This window comes from Manis javanica, chromosome 14 (assembly GCF_040802235.1).
Source record: "Manis javanica isolate MJ-LG chromosome 14, MJ_LKY, whole genome shotgun sequence".
Lineage (NCBI taxonomy): Eukaryota > Metazoa > Chordata > Mammalia > Pholidota > Manidae > Manis > Manis javanica.
Window position 1 is genome coordinate 91464832 of NC_133169.1, and position 23088 is coordinate 91487919.

Here is a 23088-nt window from a genome sequence, read left to right on the forward strand (position 1 = left end):
ATAAGCAGTATTTGGCCCGTGAGGAGACTCCAGCGGGCAGAGCACAAAGGCAGAGCCGGGCCCATCGCCTTCCCTTTTGAAAGCCCTGTTGTGCTTTGATTTCTCAAGATGTGTGTGTACTACCATGAGACTTCTTTTTAATTTTAAGATATTGAGCAAAAAGATCACTAAAGTCCCTCTCAAACCTCTAAATTCAGATTGACTATGAGATTTAAGGAGCAGTATTTTTTAGGTGAGCAGCTTGTCTTTATTATCATAGCCACCTACCATTCATATGTTTGACCTTTCCAGGAAATCCCTATAAAGGTTTAAAATAAACACAGTCACTTGGTGTGTTTATACCTGAGCATGTTCCAACTTCTTGGGTAGGAGAGAAGATGAAAAAGGTGAAAATAGAAACTGTAAACACTCGGCCTTAGGGACTGGCTCGTATTTTTCCCCTTATAATCTTTTCCCAGAGGTCAGCCCAGCTACACAAAGGCAGGATTGGTCCCAGGGAGCTTGCTGGCCCCGTCCCGGTGACGAAAGCGTTAACAGGGCTGGGTAAGGCGATCCCCTGAAGTGAGTAAGACTCTGAGTTGTTCAAGTTTTCAAAGCGGCTGCTGCGGCTCTGGGAGAAGGGGAGGCGAGCTGGAGGGCGCAGGCCAAGCAGAGGATCCCGCTGAGCTGAACTCAGCTGAGTGACACGCTCAAGGTCAGTGGCCCCCGCACGCCTGCCCAGTGCTGACACTTTCAGAGAAGCGCCATCCCTCCTCCCGGTGTGTCCTGTCCCCTGTGCCCCCCAGTGGGGCCAGCGCCTCCTGCCCGGCGTCCAGCGGCCAGGGAGCCTTCTAGAGCCCGGAGACCTCTTTTCAGACATCCAAAAGGACAGTCCCCGGGACAGCGATGCTTCCCAGCCCCTCCCCGCGCGCACACACCTGCACAGGCTGCCCCGTCCTGGTCTGCAAGTGGGACCGCCGCCCAGAATTCCCATCTGCTCCATTTGAGACTGGGAACAGTTGTCAAAGAAACTGAACAGGCTGTGGGACTCTGTGTCATGGGAGGAACAGGTCTGAGGCTCAGAAAACCAAGGAAGAAGGAAAAAGAGAGAGAAGGGAAGGAGGGAGGGGACAGAAAGGGTGAAGAAAATAATTGTACGTCTGCATGAGATTCAAATAAACTCATTTATGTAAACTTGACTGGTCTGCACGCGCTCCAGGTGACAGATAAGGGAAAGAAGGAGCAGACAGCCTCACAGAAATTGCATTCTGAGGGGTTTTGGACTTGAGAACTGGGACTGACGGCCTGGTGGGGTAAGGGACCCCCTCGAGCCCTGGCAGAGAGGGGTGGGGGGTGCCCCTTCCACTGGCCACTTGCGTCTCCCTTCTCTCGGCCTGCGATCTTGAGGGAGCCAGTTAGGCAGGCAGCCCCCGCCCAACGCTGACCCAGACCTCAGAGCAGGCCGGAGTCGGTCCTCTACCTGCCAGCCCTGAATCAGCATGAGTCATCTGAGACTCGGGCGCTGGAGCGGAGTGCTTGCCAAGTGCCTTGTGAGACGCTGCCTCCATGTAGGTGGGGTACACCTCTCAGAGCGGCCACATTTCTTTCCTCACTTTCTTTCTTCTTCAATCAGGCAGGAATTCTGGTGCCCCCAAGAGACGGATCGGGCCCTTGGCTCAGCGGACCCTACGATGTGGACTTTGCCCCTCCAGGTGAGGACAGGAGTTTTAAAATAAAATGGATGATTTGACATTACTCGATCTTCTGGAGTGCCCTGTGTGCTTTGAAAGGCTGGATGTCACAGCCAGAGTCCTCCCCTGCCAGCACACCTTCTGCAAGCCGTGTCTGCAGAGGATCCTCAAGGCCCACAAGGAGCTGAGGTGCCCGGAGTGCAGGACCCTGGTGTTCTGCGGCATCGAGGCGCTGCCGGCCAACCTGCTGCTCGTCCGTCTTCTGGATGGTGTGCGTGCAGGCCAGAGCTCAGGGAGAGCGGGCTCCTTCCGCAGGCCCGGCGCGCTGACCTTGCAGGACGGCAAGAAAGGCAGCGCCGCCCCCAAAGGTCTGCAGTCCAGCCCTTTCCAACCGGTGCCTAATGTCCGAATCCACATGGATGGGGTAAGAGAGAACTTACTTGTTCGTATCGGGTCACTTGGAGGTTGGATTTGTGTACACCAATGGTTAGGGGTTATCAGCTTTCAGTTACATTTCAAAGTGGGCTGCCAAGGTCCCCCAGAGATAAGTTTCCGTGGGCAGTGATGATTTTACTGAAACAGGGTGGATTCTGAGCCTTTGTCATCTATCCGGGAACCCTTAAAATCGTGAAACTTCCTAGGATCGCCCTGCTTCTTGTCCAGAAGCTGGTAGGACAAGGAAAACCTTCTCGGCTCTTTTTCATGCTCTTTCATGTCTGCTGTTCTGAGGCCAAAACAGTGCCTGGGAAGTGAGGACGGGAAACAGAGAAAACAAACCCAACTGCTTTTTGCTTTTGAGATCTCTGAGATGTTGCTAAGTGTCAGGTTTTGTTCGAATTTTACCCAGATCCATCTTTCCACCCCTAATCCTAAAGTGCTGCTATGACAATGCTCATTAATAATCTGTTCGAAGCAATCAAGGTGCTTGACTCCCCAAGATGGTGCAGGAGGGAAGCGTGTATGTGGGCGGACGGATGATAGGGAAGGCTGGGCTGTGAGGCCAGCAGATGCGTGCAGAAGCCTTGCAGATGTGTCTGCCTTTACGGAATGATAACGCACAGATAAAATGCACCTCGGCAGCTGCAGGAAGAAACAGCAGACCGGGTAGAGCCACAGGGGGTCATCCAGTACAAGTGCTTTTGGTGTTTGAAAAATGTGAATTGCTCCGTGCAGCCGTGCAAACGTATCCCGAGGACTTTATCTGCCTGGCTGTGAGCCTTGTGGGGAGCAGTGTAAGGGTGTCTCAGGAGAAGGACATGGTCCCGTGAGTCCAGCAGGGTCACTGGGCTGTCATTTACACTGTCACTTTTGGAGCCATTGTGTGGAAGTGGATACAGAAAACTGTGGCCTGGGTCATTAGCACACTTGCAAAGTTAAAGATGCACTCTGTGAAGCCTTGCCTAAAATAAGCTTTAAAACTGACAGCCAAGTCTCAGGACTCCCTGCTGTGAAGACTAACGTGGTGGTAGGGTCTTCTGCTGGTTCTCCACACGGGAGGGACAGTGGGTTTGCAATGCGCATTCAGAACGATATTCTAAAATATTCCCTCCACCAGATCACCCCTCCCTCAGTTCGCTGCGCCTTTAAGCTGCACACGCGCTAGGGAGCTGTGGAAACATCCAAAAGCGAGAGCGAGGAGAAGCGGGACCTTCGTGTGATTTCTTCACTCACATGACTTTTCATTGCCATTGCGCTTGTGTGTGTCAACACATTCCAGAGAAGGGCCTGGCGCCCTTCTCTAAGGTTCCCTGCTAGCCCTGGGTCTAGTCATCAATCAGAATCCACATTCCTGGAAAAGGGTGGTGGGGGAGGAGAGCCAGCTTTTCCCAAACCTGCTTTGTTTAGAGAGAACTGGGCTCTGTCTGGGGCGTGGGGAGAGCAAATCCTCCTTTGAATTCCTAAGACCCAGCAGCCTCCCCCACCCCACCCTGCGCAGCCGGACTGGCGTCCCCCTCAGAGCATTGTGGCTCACTAAGGAAGTGCCGCCAGACTGGGAGGGAACCAGTCCCTTACCGCCTTTGAATATTTGTTCACGTTCTCAGTCTTTTTTGATGTGGCTGTGTGGTTAAGAAAAGGGGGCAACAAATGGACGTCCCGCAGGTCCCGCCTGGCATAGGGAGCCACGGGGGTAAGAGCCAGTCATTTGTGAGAGACAGCCAGGAAGATACTGTGTGTCCCTGGAACTGTTGCCCAAGCACTTACAACGTCAGCCAGGAGTTGCCAGTGACGGCGTGGAGCCCATCATCTGAGCTGCGATGGATCAAGTTCTGTCGTGAGGCTGAAACACAGAACCTGCTTTCAGGCAGGACCTGGGTCACTAAGAGGGTGAGAAAGCAGAGCTGGTGGCCTCCCACAAGCAGCCCTGTTTCCTTCATTTCCTGTGCCATCCTTCCCTGAAATGGCTCGTCTCATCCCCTTCGCCTCCCTCAGCTGGGATATTGAACAAACCTGTTCCTGGGTGTAAGTCTGGCTGTCATTCTGCACCGTGTCTCTGCTCCCCAAAACATAGCTGTATTTCCTAGAAATGGCAAAGCAATCATGCATCCCCCAGTTAAGAGAATTGAGGAGTATCCGGGGTATCACACTGTGTTCTGAGGCAGAAGCGGGACTTGATTCTTCAGTCAAATCCTTACAAAGTCAACGTGCCCTTCCTGCCCCCTCTGTTTACCCAGTTTAGTCAACAACTAATAATACTTGCTACCCACTTCCCTCCTGGATGGTGTGGAAATTACCTTTGCAACATATTCCTATCAACTTTGAAAACACATGCCGTGTAAATGCAAAGCAGCATCATTGTCATTCAGTTAAACTTGCTGTATGAGTTTGCACAAGCCACTTAAGTTTGCTGGGTCTCGATTTAAAATTCTGCAAAATGGAAAAATGTATCATAAGAACAGAGAGCCATTGTAAGACTTCACTCATTAGTATTTTCAGAGCACATTGAGATCCTTAGATGAAAGGCATTTGGAAGATCCTTATCATGGTAAATATCATTCCTGGCTGTTTTTCATGCCTTACCATGCATGAGGCATTCTACAAAACAGAAGAAGTGATAGGCCTTGCAGGGGGAATGTAATAGGTATTCTCATCGAGCCTGAGTCTATGATGGTCCAAGCCAGGTTAATACTAAGTATAAAATGCTCCCTAAGAGGGCATAAATAGCCCATGGCTGCAAGGTGCCATCTTGTAAAGCACCTCTCCCAGGGGACTCCGTGCTAGCCGGGCACCCTGAAAGAACACGTCTGACTTCCTGTCCATGAACTTTTCAAGCCCAAGTCTGCTCTTGCTCATCTACGCTCATCTAAACAGGCTCACCAGGGTTTTTCCAGTCGGCTCCAAGAGCCAGGTCCTTCTTATACCAGCCAGAGCGCTAGGGCGGAACCAGCAGTCACACCTCATGGGCCAGCCCCAGAGAGAAAATAGTCCATTGTGCCTACCTGTCCAAAACCCTCCCAAGCCTATTGTGTAAAAAGAAAACTTGAGAAATGGCTGTAGGTTTCTACAGTATGCCATCATTTCAGACCAACAGCTGAGACCCACAGACTCTGGGAGGTCCCCTGGCCGTGCAAACCCCACTGCTGCGGATTCTTTCCCAAACTACAGTCAAGCCAGAGGCCCTTTGCAAGCCCTCAAGAAGGTTATGAGCTCCTGAACAGCTGATGCCTTCTCATCATCAGTCAGCCACCCTTCAATATTTCTGAATTAAGACAGGCAGTAAAGCAACAAAGCTAAGAACTTGTGAGCTTAGATTTGAAAACTATCAGACTCCAAAAACCCTGCTTCCGTCCCTCAAGAGCTGTGTACTTTGGGTGAGTCACTTGAACCTCTGGGCCTCCAATTCCCCACCCGCTTATTGGAGAGAATAGTAGGACCTATCTCAGAGGGTTGTTGTGAAAAATAAATGAGATGATTCATCTCAATCACCCTTAGCATGGACTGGCTCATATCTCATGCTCGATAAACGTTAGCTGTTACTGTTACTGAAATGACTCAACACTTCCCACTCTAAATGTGCCCTCTTTCACCCTTTGTTAATGGAGTGTCATCCATTAACATAGAAATGGCCCTTTGTATCCACATTTCTGGCTTGTCTTATTTTTCTCCAAATGGTCCATGGCCATGATTTGGATGTGTGATTCTTGCCAGAATGTGCTGGTTAGGCAGCTGGTTTCCAAGACCCTAAAGGAGCACGGAGTTGACTCTAGGAGAAAAACTAGCTAACCTCACTTTCCCAAAGCAAGCTCAAAGGACACCATGTGCAGGTCAAGCAGCAGTCCACTCCCCCAGCCTCACCCATCATTCATTAACTGCTCTTTCCCTTCCCTGGCCTCTCACTCTATCCCCAACACAAACGCTGCCGCCCTGGGTCTTGCAGGGTGGCACTTTCTCCCTGCTTTGTTACACATGATGCCAACCACACACGTTCCTGTCGCTCTCGCCCCTTCTCAGCAAGAACGCACCTGACACCTCCAGCTCACAGACCATGTGGCAGAGCCCCAGAAACATTTTCAGCTGGTGTTGCAAGCAACCAAAGGGGAAAATGAGGTCAGAAAGGCCATGAGGGAATTGAGGCTGAGGAGAAGTCAGAAGGCATCCAGCTCCTCTCCTGGGCCTCAGAGGCTGTGTCCTGCGGCAGAGCTGTCACACAGACAGTGGCTTTTGCTGCATTTGCAAAGGGACTAAAACCATCCCAAGCCCCTGAAAACAGTGGGCAGGTGTCACCCGCATGAGCAAGAACTACATGAGGCAGGTGGAGCAGAAAAAGGGCAGGACCTGATATTGAAAAGTCAGGAGATCCAAATGGTTCCAGCTCCACACACGTTTGTAAACCTTTTTAAAAAACACACGGCCCAAAACTGGCTCTGCTGCTGGCCTGCCTGTGTGCCTCCTTCCTAGTTACAGTCCCTTCCCTTCTATTTCTTACTCTGGTGTTTATGGATGTGTGGTCAAACAGAGCTGGGTCTGTGCTGCGGTTCAATTATTTGTGACCTGTGAAGCCTTAGGCAAGTCGCTTAACGTCTCTGACCCTCAGCTTCTATATCTGTATAGTGAAGATAATAATGGTGTACATGTATCATAAGGCTATTGTAAGATTAAAGTGAGATAGTGAATGGAATAAGCTCCGTACAAGTGACGGGTACATATGAGATGCTAGCAAGTGTTGGCAGCAGTAACAGAGCAGCAAGAATTGAGGAGAAAGTCTACCAGTGTGGAATCAGGAGTTCTTTGCACCCACAAGTGAACATGCAGCGGGGGTAGCAAAGCAAAGGGAGTGCTCGGAAAGACACACCGGTCTTGGTTTTCAGTGGTTGCCAGGGCTGGGCGAGGGCGGACCTATCATGGGCAGATCGAGGGAGCTTTATGGGGTAATGGAACCGCTCGGTATCTTGATCGTGGTGGCAATTAAGTCCATCTATGCAAGAGCTAAAATTCACAGGAATACACGCTGAAAGAAAAAGGTCAATGTTACTGTATGAGGATGTTTAAAATAATGTTTCTACAAAGGAAAGGGGGCCCTTGTTCTTTTCTTACCCTCTGCGTGGTTTTCCCCGGCCCACTCTCATCTCCCCTCATCGCCATGTATGTCAGGTCGGCGCCACTTAGGAGGACTTGGCCTCGTGGACGCGATCGGGGTGATTCCTGCAGGTGGGCGTCTCTCAGTTTTAACACGCCGTTCTCTTCATTACCCGTGTCGGGTTTTTCATCAGGTCAAGGTGTCCAAACAGCAGACAAACACAGGAGTTCGTCGTCCGTGGGACGGCCTCGGCAGAGGGCGGGGCAGGCCGGCCTTACCCAGCCTCAGTTATCCGGCGCGGGCATCAGCCAATGCATGTTTTCCCCTCCTCTTAGGTAAGGGTGCCTGCCCAGCGTCCCCCCCATAAGACAAAGAGATTATGGGACAAAGGAAAGTGCCCGTTCGCCCTTGACTCGTGAAGGCATCCTCATCCATCCCACTCCAGATGCCATGCCATGGCTCTGGGCTTGGCTGCAACCAGCTCAAAGATAGCTCTCCCCAATGTCTGTGTCCTCTCCCCTTCTTTAAAATTCATGCTTGTGTATTAGACAGGTCTCTCACAAGGCGGATTCCGTAAGCTATTCATAGATGTTGCATGAAGCTCTAGCGCCAAGCCAGTCCAAGACTGAAACAGAGCTGAACTTATTTTCTTTGCTGGAGGACATTTCAGAACTTCTAGTACCCCAGTGAACTGTGAATCTCTAAGTGGTAAATTATCATAAGAAATGTTTCTCGAATGTCTAGGACAGCAGCACCTCGCCACCCCTTCTATTAGCACCTTGAGTTTATTAACTGTCCATGCAGCAAATCCTGGGAAATGCTGTCTCATACTAATGCAGAGGCAGCTGCACCCCAAAGAGAACCCCTGTTGTGGTCAGAGGCTATTGACTCATTCTGGGAAGAGTTTAAGGCAAATTCTTGCCATTGGAAGATAATCGTGGAAAACAAACTCCGTGCATCACCTTCGACAGTACCCACTTAGCTCCTGCCCGTGTCCGGGTGTGGGCACTCTGGGAACCTACACAGTAAAGATTCTCACCTTCCCGGTGCTAATGGCAAAACCAGCTAGTCACTGGGCATATTTACACATACATGTACATGTATACTTGCATTTAGTATATAAAGTATATTTTTTACATGTATATCCGTGATTTAAAGATACTGTCCATTATAAGATGTATTTCTATTTAGTTATAGCTCTTAAGGGAAAAATGAAACAGTACCATGTAAGGCATTCTCTGTAAGATACATCCAGTTTTAGGAATACTGAGGTTAAAAAGGGAGTATCTTGCTCAAAAGTATATTATTGCCTGGTTCCCTTTGTATAAAATTCTAGGAATAGCAAAACTATAAAGTATAGTTATTTTTGACGTACTACAAATGTTTCATGCGATGGTATCTACGTTTGTCTAAGTTAATCAAACTGTACATTTTTGTGTATAAGTTGTAACCCAATAAAGTTGATTAAGACAAAGAAGTCTTAGACTCGGGGAAGTGACGGTTAATGAAAACGTCAGGAGGTGAGATAGTTCAGCGTGAGGTTAACGGAGCGCTTGGTCAAAAAGAAACTTCCGAGGAAAACATCATTGATCGGGAAGGACTTGGTCAAGGGATGAAAAGGCAAGTCTGTTCCGGGCATGCGGGCGATATGAATGGCGCAGCTGGGTGGCGGCCTCTCACCCAGAATGAGAGTTGGAAGAGAGGGAGAAGGAAACAGATGGAGAAGAGGATGGTGACTGGAAACCTCGCCTCAAAACGCACCAGGAAGCTGTGTGTGTTGGGCTCTCTGTGTGGTACAGTCTCTCCGAGACCAAACTGGCTCTGTGTTCTCACGTGGCCGACGGGCTCCAGCTACGCAGCCAGACAGTGATCCCAGCGGACGGCTGAGCTTGCTGGGTAACTGAGGAGAGGGGCCGCCTCCCCTTCACAGGCAGACAAGGCCATTCTTTTCCACTGAAATGGTCAGCTTACCTGACCAGTCACCTTGGTCCTGACGCATTCCAGTGGAGGAAAGACAAGTCTGGTCGTCATGAGCATCTCCCTGCAACCCGGGTCTATGCGAGCCCCACAGACACATGGCTCCAGGGCCCTGGCTCAGAAACCACGGCCTTCCACAGACCACTTATAAGGGCCTGCTGGGTGCCAGGCTCTGTCTTGAAAGCTCACACCACTGAGAGCTCAGACCACGGTGCCCACGGGCTCGTACTCAAGGACCCAGAGGGCGGCTGAGTTCACCTCTGATCTCTGTCACCCTCCAGTCTTTTTTCCAAGGGCAAGCTGAACAGGCAACTAGTCCTGTCTCCAGTACTGTGCTCAGAGTACCCAGCCTGCAGCCTGGCCCATATGAAGAACCCCAAGATATTTTTTTGAACGATAAGTTTTGAATAAGCAGGTGAGTATATTCATGTGTGTGGTGGACTACCTGGAATTACGGACTAACTCTTCATGAATCAAGCCATTACCAAGTTATGTGAAGAATGAGCAGCACATTATAGTAGGCGTGAAGTCATGCACTGACTGAAATATTCTACATGTGAATCACCTTATTAAGTATCTTTTGGGCTGACAAATAGCATCCTCCGGAAAATGTGGTGAGCCACGTTCAAAACCACTCGGCTCATAAATTGCTGACCCAAAGAAGATAGGAATTGCCACTCCATCTCTGGCTCACCCCGTGTCAGATCCCACACATGTTATGTGCTCCTTTGATCTTAGGGAAATACTTCGGTTTGACTTTACTGACACTTAGGCACAGAGATACCAGTGACAGAAAGGAAGAGGCCCCAAACGAATTTGCCACTGAGTCATGAGCGGAATTGGCCCGGCCTCCAGTGTGATGGGAAGGCAGCATGTCAGGTAGGAACGTAGTCCCTGTACTTTCCGTGCTGCCAAACCTACATAACATAAAATTTACCATTTTAGCCATTTTTAGGGGTACAGTTCAGTGTCATTAAGTGCATGCACATTGTGCAACTATCACCACTATCCATCTACAGAAATTTCTTATCATCTAACACTGAAGCTCTGTACCAATTGAACAATAATTCTCCATTACCCCCTGGTACATAGATATGTATTTTAAAAACTCCTTTCTGAATAACAGGAATGGGTGTTTCAGTATCATTTTTAAAATACGTATTCCAATTTTCTGCTGCTTCTGATCTCAGACTTCCCATAAGGCAAGTACACAAGATAAGGCCGTGATTCTGAACAAAAGCTCTCCATTTGTGGGCACTGGCTGTGTGGCTTCTGGGCAAGTTACTTAGCGACTCTGAGCATCATTGCTGTGAAATGGAGATAGTTAGCTCACCTCATAGGGTTATTGAGAGGATTTAGTTAGGTGATTCCTAATTAGCACAGGGTCTGGCCAAAGCTAGCTCCTAGTAAAGGTTAACTGTCTGCTTGCACTCATCCAGGTAAATTAATCTCTTAAAATACTGTGCTTCTTGCAGTTGGACTGCTGTTTGACTGTGTCGTAGGCATGCAGATAACAATGATCATGACGTCATTTGGAGGAAAAATCAAGAAAATTCTCATAAAGTTCTTAGCACAGGTTGTGACACATAGGCATGTGACAATCAACGGGAAGCACCATTATTATTTCCCATGTCCCATTCATTCAGCAACGTGTGCAGGATGCCTTTAATGAGTAAGACCCTTTGCTGGACTCCAATTAAGAGCAAAAGTAAATAAGCTATGACTTTCCCTCAGAGCCCGTGGTCTATTGGAAGATAGCCAGGCAAACTAATAATCACGGTGCAGTGGATAAATCTTAAAATAAAGGACTTACTATGGGTCAGGCACAGGGTGAAGCCCTTTTACTTACAGAATCTCACTTAGCACTTCTACAAGCCACAGAGATGGGTGCTACTGTTTTCGCTACACACAAGAGGTTTGTGCCTAACAAATGTTAATGTGAGAAAACAAATGGAGGAGAATGGTTACATTAAAATCTAGCATTTTGTATTTGTGTTTGGGAATAGTTATTGAGGTTGCATTTTTTTTTTAATGCAGATGGTCTGATTCCTAATTATCCCAAGCATTCACAGAAAGCCATGACACTGAGGATTGCAAACCTCAGAATCCACTGAGGGTTGCATGCATTGGGTAGCGAGTTCTGACACCATAGACCCGATGCTACTGGTTTGGGAAAATGTGCCTTCCCGGCACCACTCACATGCATAGCCTGGAGAGCCAAGAGAAGAGGCGAGAGGCCTTGGGTCATTCACTGTTGTCCTTCCCTGAGAGGCTAACGGGGAAACTTTGGCCTGGAGAACAGGAGAAATAAGGCAAATACTCCCGGAGTGTCTGAAGCAGACCCCTCCCGCTGAGGGCATCGGCCACACAGGCTGGGTTAGAGGAGGCGAGGCCGAAACTGTCCCCTGAGTCAGGAAGCTGGCCCGCGGAGCTGACCGCAGCCCACGCTCAGATCTTGGGGGGGCCTCCATTCCTCCAGGAAGTCAGTCCCAAATCCTAAGACGGCCTTCAGTTTCTCCTCAGGTTCCCAGAGTCCCCAGTGCCACCCTCCGGCCTCTGCAGCACACAGGCTGTACAGTAGCGTCTTAACTTCTCCTTCCTACTGGACTGCAGACTCCATGCAGTTAAGTAGGTGTCTTGTCTCCTCTGGATCTAGCACAGTGCCTGAAATGCAATGGCATCCAATAAATATTTAATTATCGGATGCATAATGTTCCCCACATTGCAAGAAACTGCACTTAGATTCAGCAGCTTCACGGCTAAGGAGCTGCTGGCATCCTCCCCTGAGGCTAGATGAAAGGGGACAGACCAACTGCTTGGTCCTCGGGATGTCTTCCAGCCCCCGTCCTGCTGACAAGGGTGTGTCTTGGTTTCAAGCCAAGTGTGTTATGAAGGGCATGTAGGTGCTTGCAGTAGATTCAGACATAATTGGGAGGTGAAAAAAGAAGTCGAACCAGAATGGAGCCAGAGAGAGAGAACACCAACTGACGGACAGTGCCGCCGCCCCCTGAGCAGGTGGTCCCGGTTTGCAGAATTTGGGATGGTGCTACCACACACACAGAAGTGTTTTAACTGGTTGCCAAGGCAATACAGCAGAAACAGTGGGCAAGGGGTAGGAACGGAGCTCTGCAGAGCTGTGTCGTGTCCAGGAAGGGTGGTGGTCTGTGGCATTGGCAGGCTGCCTGGGTAGGAGAGCAAGGCTGCAGTGACTCCTACGGGACTTTCCCTTGATAAACAGGGACGGCAGAGACATGGGGGGCAGAAGAGAGAACTTCCCCTGACGGCTCTCTGGAGAAGCAAGAGTCCTAGATTTCAGGCTCCTCCCTGGCGCGGGACATGTCCACGGAGGAGGGGAACCCAAGGATTTGGGCTCCCTGCCTGCAGGGCGGAGACGAGGGTGACGGAAGGAGGCGGTGGTGTCCTCTTCCTCTGGAGGGTGCAGGGGCCTGTATTTGAACAGAAATGGTATTTCCCATCTCTTCCTTTTATGAGGAAAAGAATTTGCAGTTAAGCATGTTTCTTTTCACTGTTTTGTTTTTGTATTCTGAAGGTTTTGAAGCGGTGGAGTCGTGTTTTTTTCTCTTTTTCTCATCATCATAACACGCTGTGGTTGAGACAGGCCCTGGGTTTCCTAGCTTCTCCATTCCAGCTGCCATCCCAGGGCCTGGCGCGGCGAGCAAGCTTCGTTCCGTGGACGGCTTGCCCTGACTGCCTGGCAAGGAGGGAGAGACCAGGAAGGGGCAGGGGAGCCAGAGGGGAGGTAGGCACGGCTGGCAGTCAGCACCCTGGGAACCTGCACTATCGTGAAGCAGACACCACACACCACACACCGTGCAAAATAACCGTGCTTTCCTTGAATCCTCCCAACAGCCCCTTGGAGGTCCGTGGTATTTTCCCATTTCACAGATGAGGAAACTGCTGGGAAGTGGTAGAGCGCGGATCTGAACTAGGTCTGCTGCCCCGGGGACCTGGCTCTTAACCAGATGCATGGGGGTGACCAACACAGGCTGCCCTGGGGCCGTTGCTGGTCAGCTCCCGCCAGCACCATACCCGCCTCGGAACGCTGATCGGCCCCTGGATGTAATCCTAGCCCAGCCGACTCCGTGTCGATGGTATGCTAGGTCTTGAGTGGGTGCCACTTGGTCAGAAACGACAGGATTTAAGTAATAGAAATGAGTCTAAGTGCGTAGAGATGGAGACGAGAGGGGAGGGAAGTGGAGTCACAGAAAGGCACGTGTAAGAAGGTCTAGGTAAGAGCCACAAAATCAGGGCAGACGAAGGAGAAAAGGGAGGGAAGCTGTCAAGAGGCCAAGCATGCAATGGGGTGGGGGAGTACTTGGGGGGACATGTCACTAGCAGATAGAACAAGCTCTGATACAAGAACCAGTCTGCTTTTCCTAGAAACGTGAACAGTTGGTAAAAAACATTTATGTTCCATTCCTTTTGGGGAACCTGTGTGGCAGAATCCCCATTACAGGTGGGGGAAAATAAAGCCTGAGGTCCAGGAAAGTCAGCTTCTAATCCTGTCTCAGCTGAGAACCGACCCCGTGACATGCAATGTCTCTGAGTACGTAATCCATGTGAGCAATTACTATGGTTATAGGAAAAGTCCCAGATTCTCTGAGTCTCAAGATTCCAGCATCTCAAATTAAAAATGTGTCCTCTTCGTATTTTTCAGACTAGGCAAATGATACAGAAGTATTTGCCTTTATGGTTTTAAGAAATAAAATAAAAAATGGAAAGGTTTTTAGAAAAAACAGGTTCCATTTTTGAGCCCTTACAGTCTTCAAGGGCCTGTGCTAAACACTTGACCTGCAAAAGTGTTTTAATCCACTGTTTGCTTTACAGATAAGGCAACACTGTTTTACAGATAAGAAAACTGAGGCTCAGGAATACCACGTAGCTTGCCCAGAGCTACCCGTGCAGACCGACTGGGGGCCTGTGTTCTTGGCCGCCATGTGCCGCTTCATCTTGTGGCCCAGCAGCCCTGCCTCCCTTACGCAAGGGGCGTACAAGGCACTTCTCCTACTTTCTTACTTACTAACATGCCATTAGTAAATTTCTCTCGAGTCCTGTCACCTGTGCACATCTCATTGCGCCCTGACTATGTGCTATACGGATCACACATGCAGCACTGGGTGGATCTTCCGATTCCTTCGTATTCTAGAACCTCATGCCTGAAAGAGGTCTGGAAGGTCCTCGAGCCAGCCGGCCGCCTCTGCTGCGCTGCAGGCCTCTCTCGTAGACCCTCCGTGCGGGGAGCTTTCTGTGCCTGAACACACTCTATCCCTCCACCTCTGGGCAGCACTATTAGGAAGGTCTTCCTGAAATCGAGCCACACAAAACACACCTGCCCTTGCTTTCCATGGGAGCCGACAGCTCTTTGAAGGCACCTCAGGAGAGTTGCAGCTTATTTTTTAAATCTTATTTTCTCCAGACTGAAGAACTTCACTTAGTTCACCTGGTGAGCTGGTTTTGAATATTCCTAACCCACAGGACAAGATAGAAGATAGAAGATAACCCACAGAGTAGGGTCTCTGAAGTCACCATAGTTTATTTCAAATCCCAGTTCTGTCCTTGTTAGTTGTGTGACCTTGGGTACCTCACGCAACCTCCCTGAGCTCGAGCTCTTCGTTTGAGAATGGGATAGCGTTTAACCTTCGCATGCACTGCTTCTGAGGATTAAATGTGGTGACACATAGGACACTCTGAAGGACTGGCCCATGAGGCTCTCAGTACATGTGGATGATTTTGGTTATTCTCTAATATCGTAATTGCCTCACTGTGTGCACAGGTGTCCATCTTCTTCCACTGAGGGCCTCTGGTCCAGAGCCCAGTGGCTTTGTGTTCAAACTACCCACAAACAAGCATCAAAAGGGCTTCGTCCCAGAAGAGAATCTGTGGAGCACCACCCACGGGGATGGAGGTGGGGGAGCTCCAGGAAGAACTGCCACACTTCTAGGGAAAGTCCCTTGGGGTCTCTTCTCTGCAAAGAGCCTCCAGCCATAACAAACCCTCGCTAAGACAGTCACAGGAATACCACTCTTGAAAGGACTATAGAGAAGAAAATTATATACATATTTTTTGCCCTAAGTTTTGGAGAGCATGTTTAACATTCTGCGGGAACATGGTAGACTACGGATGTCAACTGAACTCAGTGAGTTACATCATACTCTCTGTTACATCATAACACTGCTAGGATTCACTCATTACACAAATATACACTGAGTGCTGTGTGCCAGGCACTGGTATGTAGGCACTGGGATGTAACTGTAAACAGGATAGTCAGATAATGTACATTCTACTGGGATAGATTCAAAGAACCCCTAACGCATGGTCTTAGTTGGGTCCCCCCAACATCAGACCCTGACAAGATTGAGTGCCCATAGATTATTTGGGAGGTATAGTGACATTGACAGGGGAGTGGGGACATCACACAGGGGAGGGTGGGTGGCTGGGAAACGTGTTATGAAGCCATTTACCACAATAAGCAACTCTGACACTAGCCTTTTTGATAATTCACTATGCTAAGCACTTCCATTTAACTCTTACAACTCTGTGTGAGGTATTACCTTCATCCCCATTTTACAGGTAGGGAGACTGAGGCTGAGAAAGATCAATTTGTTCAAGGTCACACTGAGAACAAGAGACAAAGCTGGAACTGGCCAAACCTGATGCCGTTAAGATGCTCTGCTGTAGCACTAAAACTGGGAGAGGTGAGGACAGGCCTCGTGTCGCCCTTCCTAAATGTGCACCTCACTGTTCATTTCACCTGTGCCCACCAGCAGGATGTCAATCAGGCAGAAAGGGAAGTCACAGGCATTAAAACAAAATGACTGGGCTTGAAGTCCCGCCCTCCCTCACTTGCTGGCCGTCACAAGAACCCTCTGGGCCTGTCTCCTCTGTGGCAAATTTGTAAGACCTACTTCAAATAGTTGTTCTCAATATTAAATGGAACCTAGAAGGCTGAATCAGTAGGTGTCGTGAGTCGGTTCAGACCACCCCCTGGCACCCCTAGCTACGAGCAGAACTGGGCCAAGTCAGGCCCCCATCTTTGGGAGTTGGTTCAGGAGGCTCGACTCTGAGGACTTAGGGACAAGTTCCTCCAAAAGGGAACTCATCCAAGCAAATTCCTCCCACAACTCTGCCTGAGGCCTGACTTAGAGTGGGTATTTCACAAAGGCACTCCTAAACCAAGTTCATCTCAGGCTGTCTTTTAAAATGCCACCTTATAAGGAATCATAAAACACGGGTGCTGAGAGCTAAAAAGGGCCGTAAAAAACATCTGGCCCCATGCCTTATACAAATGTGGAGTCTAGGGCACAGTGATAAGATTGGATTTTCCAAGGCCACACAGTTTGCTAGTGAATAAATGCAAAGGCCGAATCCCAGGTTCCCTGAATCTTGGTCCCAGCACTTCATGTTTTCCCAGGCCACCTGCATCGTGCCCAGGCTGCTGTCATTAGTCTGCTGGGCTGAGGTCCGAGGCCTCCAAACTGGATGTCAGCACAGAGAATTCCTTTGGAAGCATGAGCACACCCAGATCATATGCAGTGTTTTGCAACATGGCCACTTCACGGCCCTTGCAGACCCCTAATGCTCAACTGCTATTTGATCTGAGAAGCAAATAAGCATTACACAGTCCCACAGTTTAGGACACTTTTGAGCCTCAAAAGGCAATTTCCAAAGACTCAAGGGAAAGGGCAAGAAACGAAACTATGCAGAGAGACACAGGTAAAACCAAGGCATCAACGAGGACACCTTCCAACTGTAAAGCAGGTGTGTAAAGGGGGAACATGAATTGGCAGCAGGTGCCTCCAGCACCGTGCAATCGTTCCCTAGAAGCACTTTCTTATGTAACTGTTTGCCGAATCCCAACAACTGTTAGGATTTTGCTTTTTCACACTTTAAATTATTTCCAAAGAATAGAAAGGTGAATACTGGGCCAAAGGAGATGACTATGTTTGAGTGTCCTGATACCTTATATTAATTTGCTCTGTCTGCCAGAATTCTTTTAGTGGCAAGTCACAAAAGCCCACCTCAAACTAGCTCGAACAAAAGTGGGAATTTGTTAGCTCATAGAATGGGAGTTACGAATTAGAGCTGGTCTCAGGGCCCCTAGGGACTCAGACTGTCCTGTCACATCGCTCTCCTCTGTCTTGACCCCACTTCTAGATATTGGTCATCATTCTCCCCAATTGCAAATGCCATTCTCTGTGATGTGGATCAAAGGTTTACCCTCTAGAGTTCTTAGTTGCAAACAATAGGACCCACTGCAAAAAAAGAGACTTAAGAAGAGATAAGATTAATAAAAAAGGATATTAGGTAGTTGACAACTTCTAAGGGGGTTGCAAAGCCTGATTTGAGGCCACCTTGTCCAAAACAACGCCCCAAGTGACCAAGTGCAGACTTCTGGGCTGAACGCCCTCGCACCACACTAGGGCCTCCCCTGGCCCCACTCTTCCTCCTGCAGTTGGAGGTCCACCTTGCTTTGGCCTCCACCACCTTCCCACAGAGGTAGAGATGAGTCTACCCTAGTCCCTTCTTTGTGTCCCTAACTCAAATTTGAAATTCAAATCAGGTCCCTATAACTGACAAAGCATAGATCGAGGGCTGAAAAATGATGCTTATAACACTGGCACTTTCAGCCTCTTCAGGCTGAGGTGGTTTTCTGCCACCCACCAAAATTCATAGGGTAGGTGGGTTTCCAAACTTAGGAATGGGGTCAGAGGCAGGGCATTCAAAAGAACCACAAGTATGCACTACAAGACACGTGGCAGCAGGCAGCTCAGATTTACATCATTGCCACTCCCCAAGCCCAGAAAAGGAGAGGCCCTTTGAGCACCACCTAGTTCAGTGCCTGGCACTTGCAAATACCTGTTGGACTGAAATGATCTAGATGCTTTAACAACTAAGGTCTGATTCTAAATCCTAAGACTCCTTTGTGTCTGATACTGACAAAACTAAGATGAAATTAAAAGTCCTACATTCCCCTAATTTACTTATGTCTACAATATTTGTTCTCTGAGCTTTTGTTCAAAGATGGGCAGGCAACCTATCTCACTAGTGTTTAACTTTTTGGGACATAATATTTCAGATAAATGGAAACCTGGCATTGTTACCAATGGAAGTCTACTGAAACAGAAAATGAGATTCTTACCTAGGAAGAACACTAACAGGATGTGAAATTGGTCTTGGCACTTAAAGATATATTAGCAGGGTCGAAACAGGATCAAAAAGAACCCAATAGGCAAGGCAGATGGCAAACACAATTCTCAGTGTCATTGGAAACAAGGCAGGAAGTTAAAATGCAATCCCTCTAAGAGCTTTCACAGGTAGCGTGATATTTGATAGCAGCAAGCAACTGATAGGAATTTTTATACAGACGCTGAACTTAGCTTTGCTAGCACACACTCCTACAGTGAGCACCTCCCAGACTGCACTCTTGCACAGTTGCCTGTGGAGATAAAATGACAGGGAGAAAATGATATCCTTTTTGAAGACAGTGGGAATTTTTAGGAGCCGCTGCATTCCTGCGTGCATCCTCATTTTTTTTTGCCTCACGTCAATTCAAGGGTTTGTAGTAGGGAAAATCCTGAGGGGGTCATCATTAGACGTCACTCTGACAGCCTCCCTAACTTGGCAGTAGAAACACGGAAGGCACATTCTCCGACTCGTCTCCAGAGCACCTCCCACCGTCTCCTTCTGGCCAGGGGAAGGGAGAGAGCCAGGGAGAGAGAGAACACTTCAGAGGGGGTCGAAGTAACACTCAGAACCCGAGGTGCAGAGAGGGAACTATTTCAGGATTCTTTGGAAGGAAAAGACTCAAATACCTAAAATACAGCAAATAATCACGGTGATTCATGGGTAAAAGAATTTTGAGGCTTTGATCTAAAAAATAAAAGTCTGGGCATCCACTTGGCCATACACTATAACCACAGAGATTTTTATCATTTTAAATGAAGTTGCTGATGGAGACGGTCGGTTCAAGAAAGAAAAGTTGGCCAAGCCAGATGTTAACCTGAAACACTGATTTTTCATTAACACTGTTTAGACCAACTAATCCAAGAAAATGTCCCTTGTGTTAACACAGCTTATCAACTCTATGTGTGAGGACCTTTTCAGTTGTAACTTGCAAAATTCCCTGCCCAAGTGACTTAAAAAAAAAGGAGGCGGAGCCAGTGACTAGAGGATCGGTGGGTTCATGGAGATGTGCTGCCCGAATCAGGCCCGGCAGATCTGTGGGTTCACAGTAACCTGAGTTCGGTCCCTCTTTGTCTCTCAGCTCTGCCTGCTGCTGCTTTCTTTATTCTCAAGGAATTTTTCTCCAGGAGAAAGATCCTAGCAGCCAAAGTCTACCTCGTTCTTAAAGCTCTTCATCTCAGAGAAACGGAGGGGGTCTTCCATGACGGCCTCTGCCAAGGAGACTCCGCGTGGCTCACCTTGGGCAGTTGCTGTGGATGGAATACTATGAGGAATGCTCTGACGGAGCAGGGCCAGGTCACGGGTCACCCCTTAAGCCAGAGGGCAGGGCAGCGCCAGCCCCTCTGCACCACAGGGAACTTGCAGAATTAACAGGGGATCGGGGAGAGGTGGTTCACGGGAGTCAGAAGACCTCTGCAGATGACTGTCTCAGTAAGAACGCATTTAACCCCTGGGCATATTTTCAGGATTTATTAACCTTTATACATGGCCATTAAAGGCAAAAAGGAACCAGAATTCAGAGTACCTCCCAATGCTTTATTATGCCCCTGAACCCTCTCTCTTTCCACCCAAACTCGTCACCACCTCACAAATGAGCGTCCAAATCCCGCCTGCACTTTTACGAACCTGTTCGAATGCCACCTCTCATTAGGAACCCTTCTGTTTGTCCCTGTCTGGGGTTCTGTCTCCCCCTCCAGTTCCTGTAGCGAGGCTCACCTGGCACTCACCTGCCCGGACACCATGTCTTATATCTGCATGGTTTTGCCGGATGCCCCTCACTCACCATCAGATTAAAATTCAGAAAATACTTAACGAGGAAAAAGAGTCAGGGGGTAAGAGGAGGGGGAGGAAAGAGGCTCAGTTGGGACCCCCTTTGGGCCTGTCTCTCCAACCATAGCACATCTCTTTCTGTTAACTTAGGTTTCTCCTTCTGACTCCGTTCCTTGAGGGCACGGGCTATGCTCTTCCATTCTTCTTTATTCACAGCTTGCGCAAACAAATACCCATGCAGGGATGGATGGATGAATGAATGACTTTACAGAGTTGGCTGTAGGCTGGTATAGACCTTCCCTTTTTCCCACAGAGTTTCGAAGAATGAACAGACAAAGATCATCTGAGAGACTGACCAGAAACTTAAACTGGAAGCTATCGTAACCATTTGAAACCAAATAGAGCACAAGACATTTTAACTATTGCACAAGAGAATTTGTTTTAACATAATTTAAAACTACCCTCCTATCACGAGGATTAAACCCCTCGTACCATTACTTGTAACTACTGTTCAAGTCCCCTGAAGACTGGGAACTAGACTGGATGACGTCAGGTGACCTGGAACATGGCCCCTCACCCCCAGCTCGTGGATTCCTCACGGTTGCCCTTCACTGCCTTGGGGTTTTTATTGCTGCACGTCTGTATCACCACAAGGCCCAAAAATCGCCGTCTAGTTACGTTCTGTTTACAGCCCAAACGGGACGCAAGTGGATTGTGGAGACTTACCCTTGTCGGTTCTGACTGCGGATCCTTAAGTGATCCACTCAGCGCTCCACTGAGTCCTCACGGAAAATGCTCTGGTATAAAGACATTTTCCTGGATGTTCTGAGAATAACTGAATGAAATGGCAAACTCATTTTTCAAGCTTTTGTTATTTCTGACAAGGCTGTTCAAAAAGCGAAAACTAGAAGAACCCCATTTCAGCCAATTGCAATTTTTCAGTTTTTCTCCTAGAAAGGGCGCTGCCTTTTGTCAGTGGTATTTGCCCTCAGGCTATGCTGATTCCGTAGGTAGCCGCCAAGTGAACAGTGAGGTGAGTTCGCTTGTTTATCTGGGGCTATATTAGCCTCATAGACAACAGTCAGCTAACACACTGTGTTAAAAACCATCATAAAACTGTTCTGAGCAACCACCCTTCTGCTGTCTACAGCCATCATCATCATTTTGGACTAGGGTGACGGAATTCTGTTAAACCACAAGGAGAAAAAGAAAAGTGAAGTTCACTTGTATCCATTTCAACAAACACTGCCTTTTGCAAAGAGAGCATCTGGCTTGGACATTGTGAGGTTTTCAAAGTCGGAAAGAACTGAGATAGTCAGTGTTTACATTACCTACTCTGTGTGTCATTCATCCTTTCAACAAATATTTATCAGCCACCATACGCCAGGCAGGCCGCCTACGAGGCCGTGGAGGGAATGCAGTGCAGAAGACGGTGGGCACAACTTCTGCCCTTGCGGGTGTGCAGTCTCATCCGGGAGTTGTTACGTAGCGAAGCACACAAATAAATGGATAATTCTAAGGTGCAGTTGGTAACTAGAAGAAAACTCCTGAAAGCTCCGGTCTGTTCTCAAGGACGGATATTTTGGACCATGTATTTGAAAGGGAGACATGATTAAGAGAAGGATCGGAGATCGGAACAGGTGCTTCCTGCAGGAGTGTTGTACCAACAGAGAGCTGGGCAAGGGCATCTGAGGCACAGGGAGAGGCTGGTGCCCACGTCCTGAGCGGGGGCTGGGCTGCAGGAGGCTGTGACTTCAGACCTTGCACAGAAGGGGGAGCAGGTGACAGGGGAGGGAAGGGAGGCAGGGATCTGGTCAGACGTCAGGAACAACGGGAAGCCACTGAGAAGTCAGAGATGGAAACGCCGTGATCTAGTTCACATTTCCTAAAGATCGCATTGGCTGCCTTGGTGAGAAGGACTGGGCGAGAGCCAAGCGGAGACGGGGAGCCTGGAGGGGGCGTGGCACAGGGAGGGCACGCAGGCGGCGGGGACAGGGGGACGTGACGCACCTGAGACCCGTTTTGGAGACCCAGTCCCCCAACTATATAAAGTGGAAACAATGACACCTATATCACGGGGTCATGAGAATAAAGGAAGCGGCAGGAGGCACAATTCCTGCCCTTGAATTTAGAATTTTGATGGAAGAAAAGAGTTATTTATGGAAAATTTAGGGAAAACTCTCAAGGCCGAAGGTCGCCGTCAAGGGGGCAGCCTAGGGCTGACTGTGTAGTGGGACGTCAAAGGAAGAGGGGTTGGTGGGAAAGGAGGAGTGAGAAGTAAGGACGACAGGGGTGCGGAGAAACCGAGGGGCCCACCCTGGTATCCCAGGGCAGGCGGGCTCCAGGCTCCCGGGCGGCACTGAGGGGTGATGGGACTGGGTGGGACGCAGACCCCAGCGCCTCCTGGTGCTCTGCCCGTTTCTGTAGCAGCTACAGGGGGGCAGGACAAAGCAGGCTAGAGGAAAGGGGTCCTGAGCCGCGGGCTGGCAAAGAACACCAGGCAGACCGGGGTGGGAGCGGCCAGTAGGCACTCTCACACGGGCCTGTGGTCCCCAGGACTCTGAATGACCAACGGTCTGAGGCAGGGTTGCATGTCATGAGCAGATTCTTCCAGAATGTGTGACTCCCTTCCCATCACTTTAATCTGAAAAATTTCCACTTTGTCAAGAAAGAAGAGATTCAGGTGCAAAAGAAACCCGTTTGTACTGCCCAATGGTAACGGCTGACTGTGACCAAGCCCTGACTCGCACTGGCTTCACATGCATTAACTCATTCAGTCCTCACAGAAACCTGTGGCACACGTGCCATCCTCACCCCATTTTAGATACCAGGAAACTGACGTCAGGGCGCTAAGTGGCCTGCTCGCTCAGTGAGGGCTGGGTAGTCATACTCTGGGCCCAAGCCAGTGTTCTTGACCACTGTCATCCAAACGCTTTCCTTCCTGTTGGGTAC

The 23088-nt window shown here is 49.1% G+C and overlaps 1 protein-coding gene across 4 annotated transcripts in view; it reads left to right on the forward strand.

Moving 5' to 3' along the window:
• Positions 1–550: 550 nt before the first annotated feature.
• Positions 551–23088, forward strand: part of SH3RF2 (SH3 domain containing ring finger 2) — a 101684-nt gene continuing 79146 nt past the window's right edge. For 3 of the 4 annotated variants that reach the window (XM_017658689.3, XM_073221913.1, XM_017658692.3), the window contains exons 1-2: positions 551–694; positions 1613–2094. In XM_017658689.3, coding sequence (XP_017514178.3) covers positions 1717–2094 — 378 coding nt within the window. In that variant the 5' untranslated portion in view covers positions 551–694; positions 1613–1716. Of the gene's footprint in view, positions 695–1268; positions 1293–1612; positions 2095–23088 lie in introns of those variants that run through there. The other variant, XM_073221912.1, reaches the window with a different exon arrangement.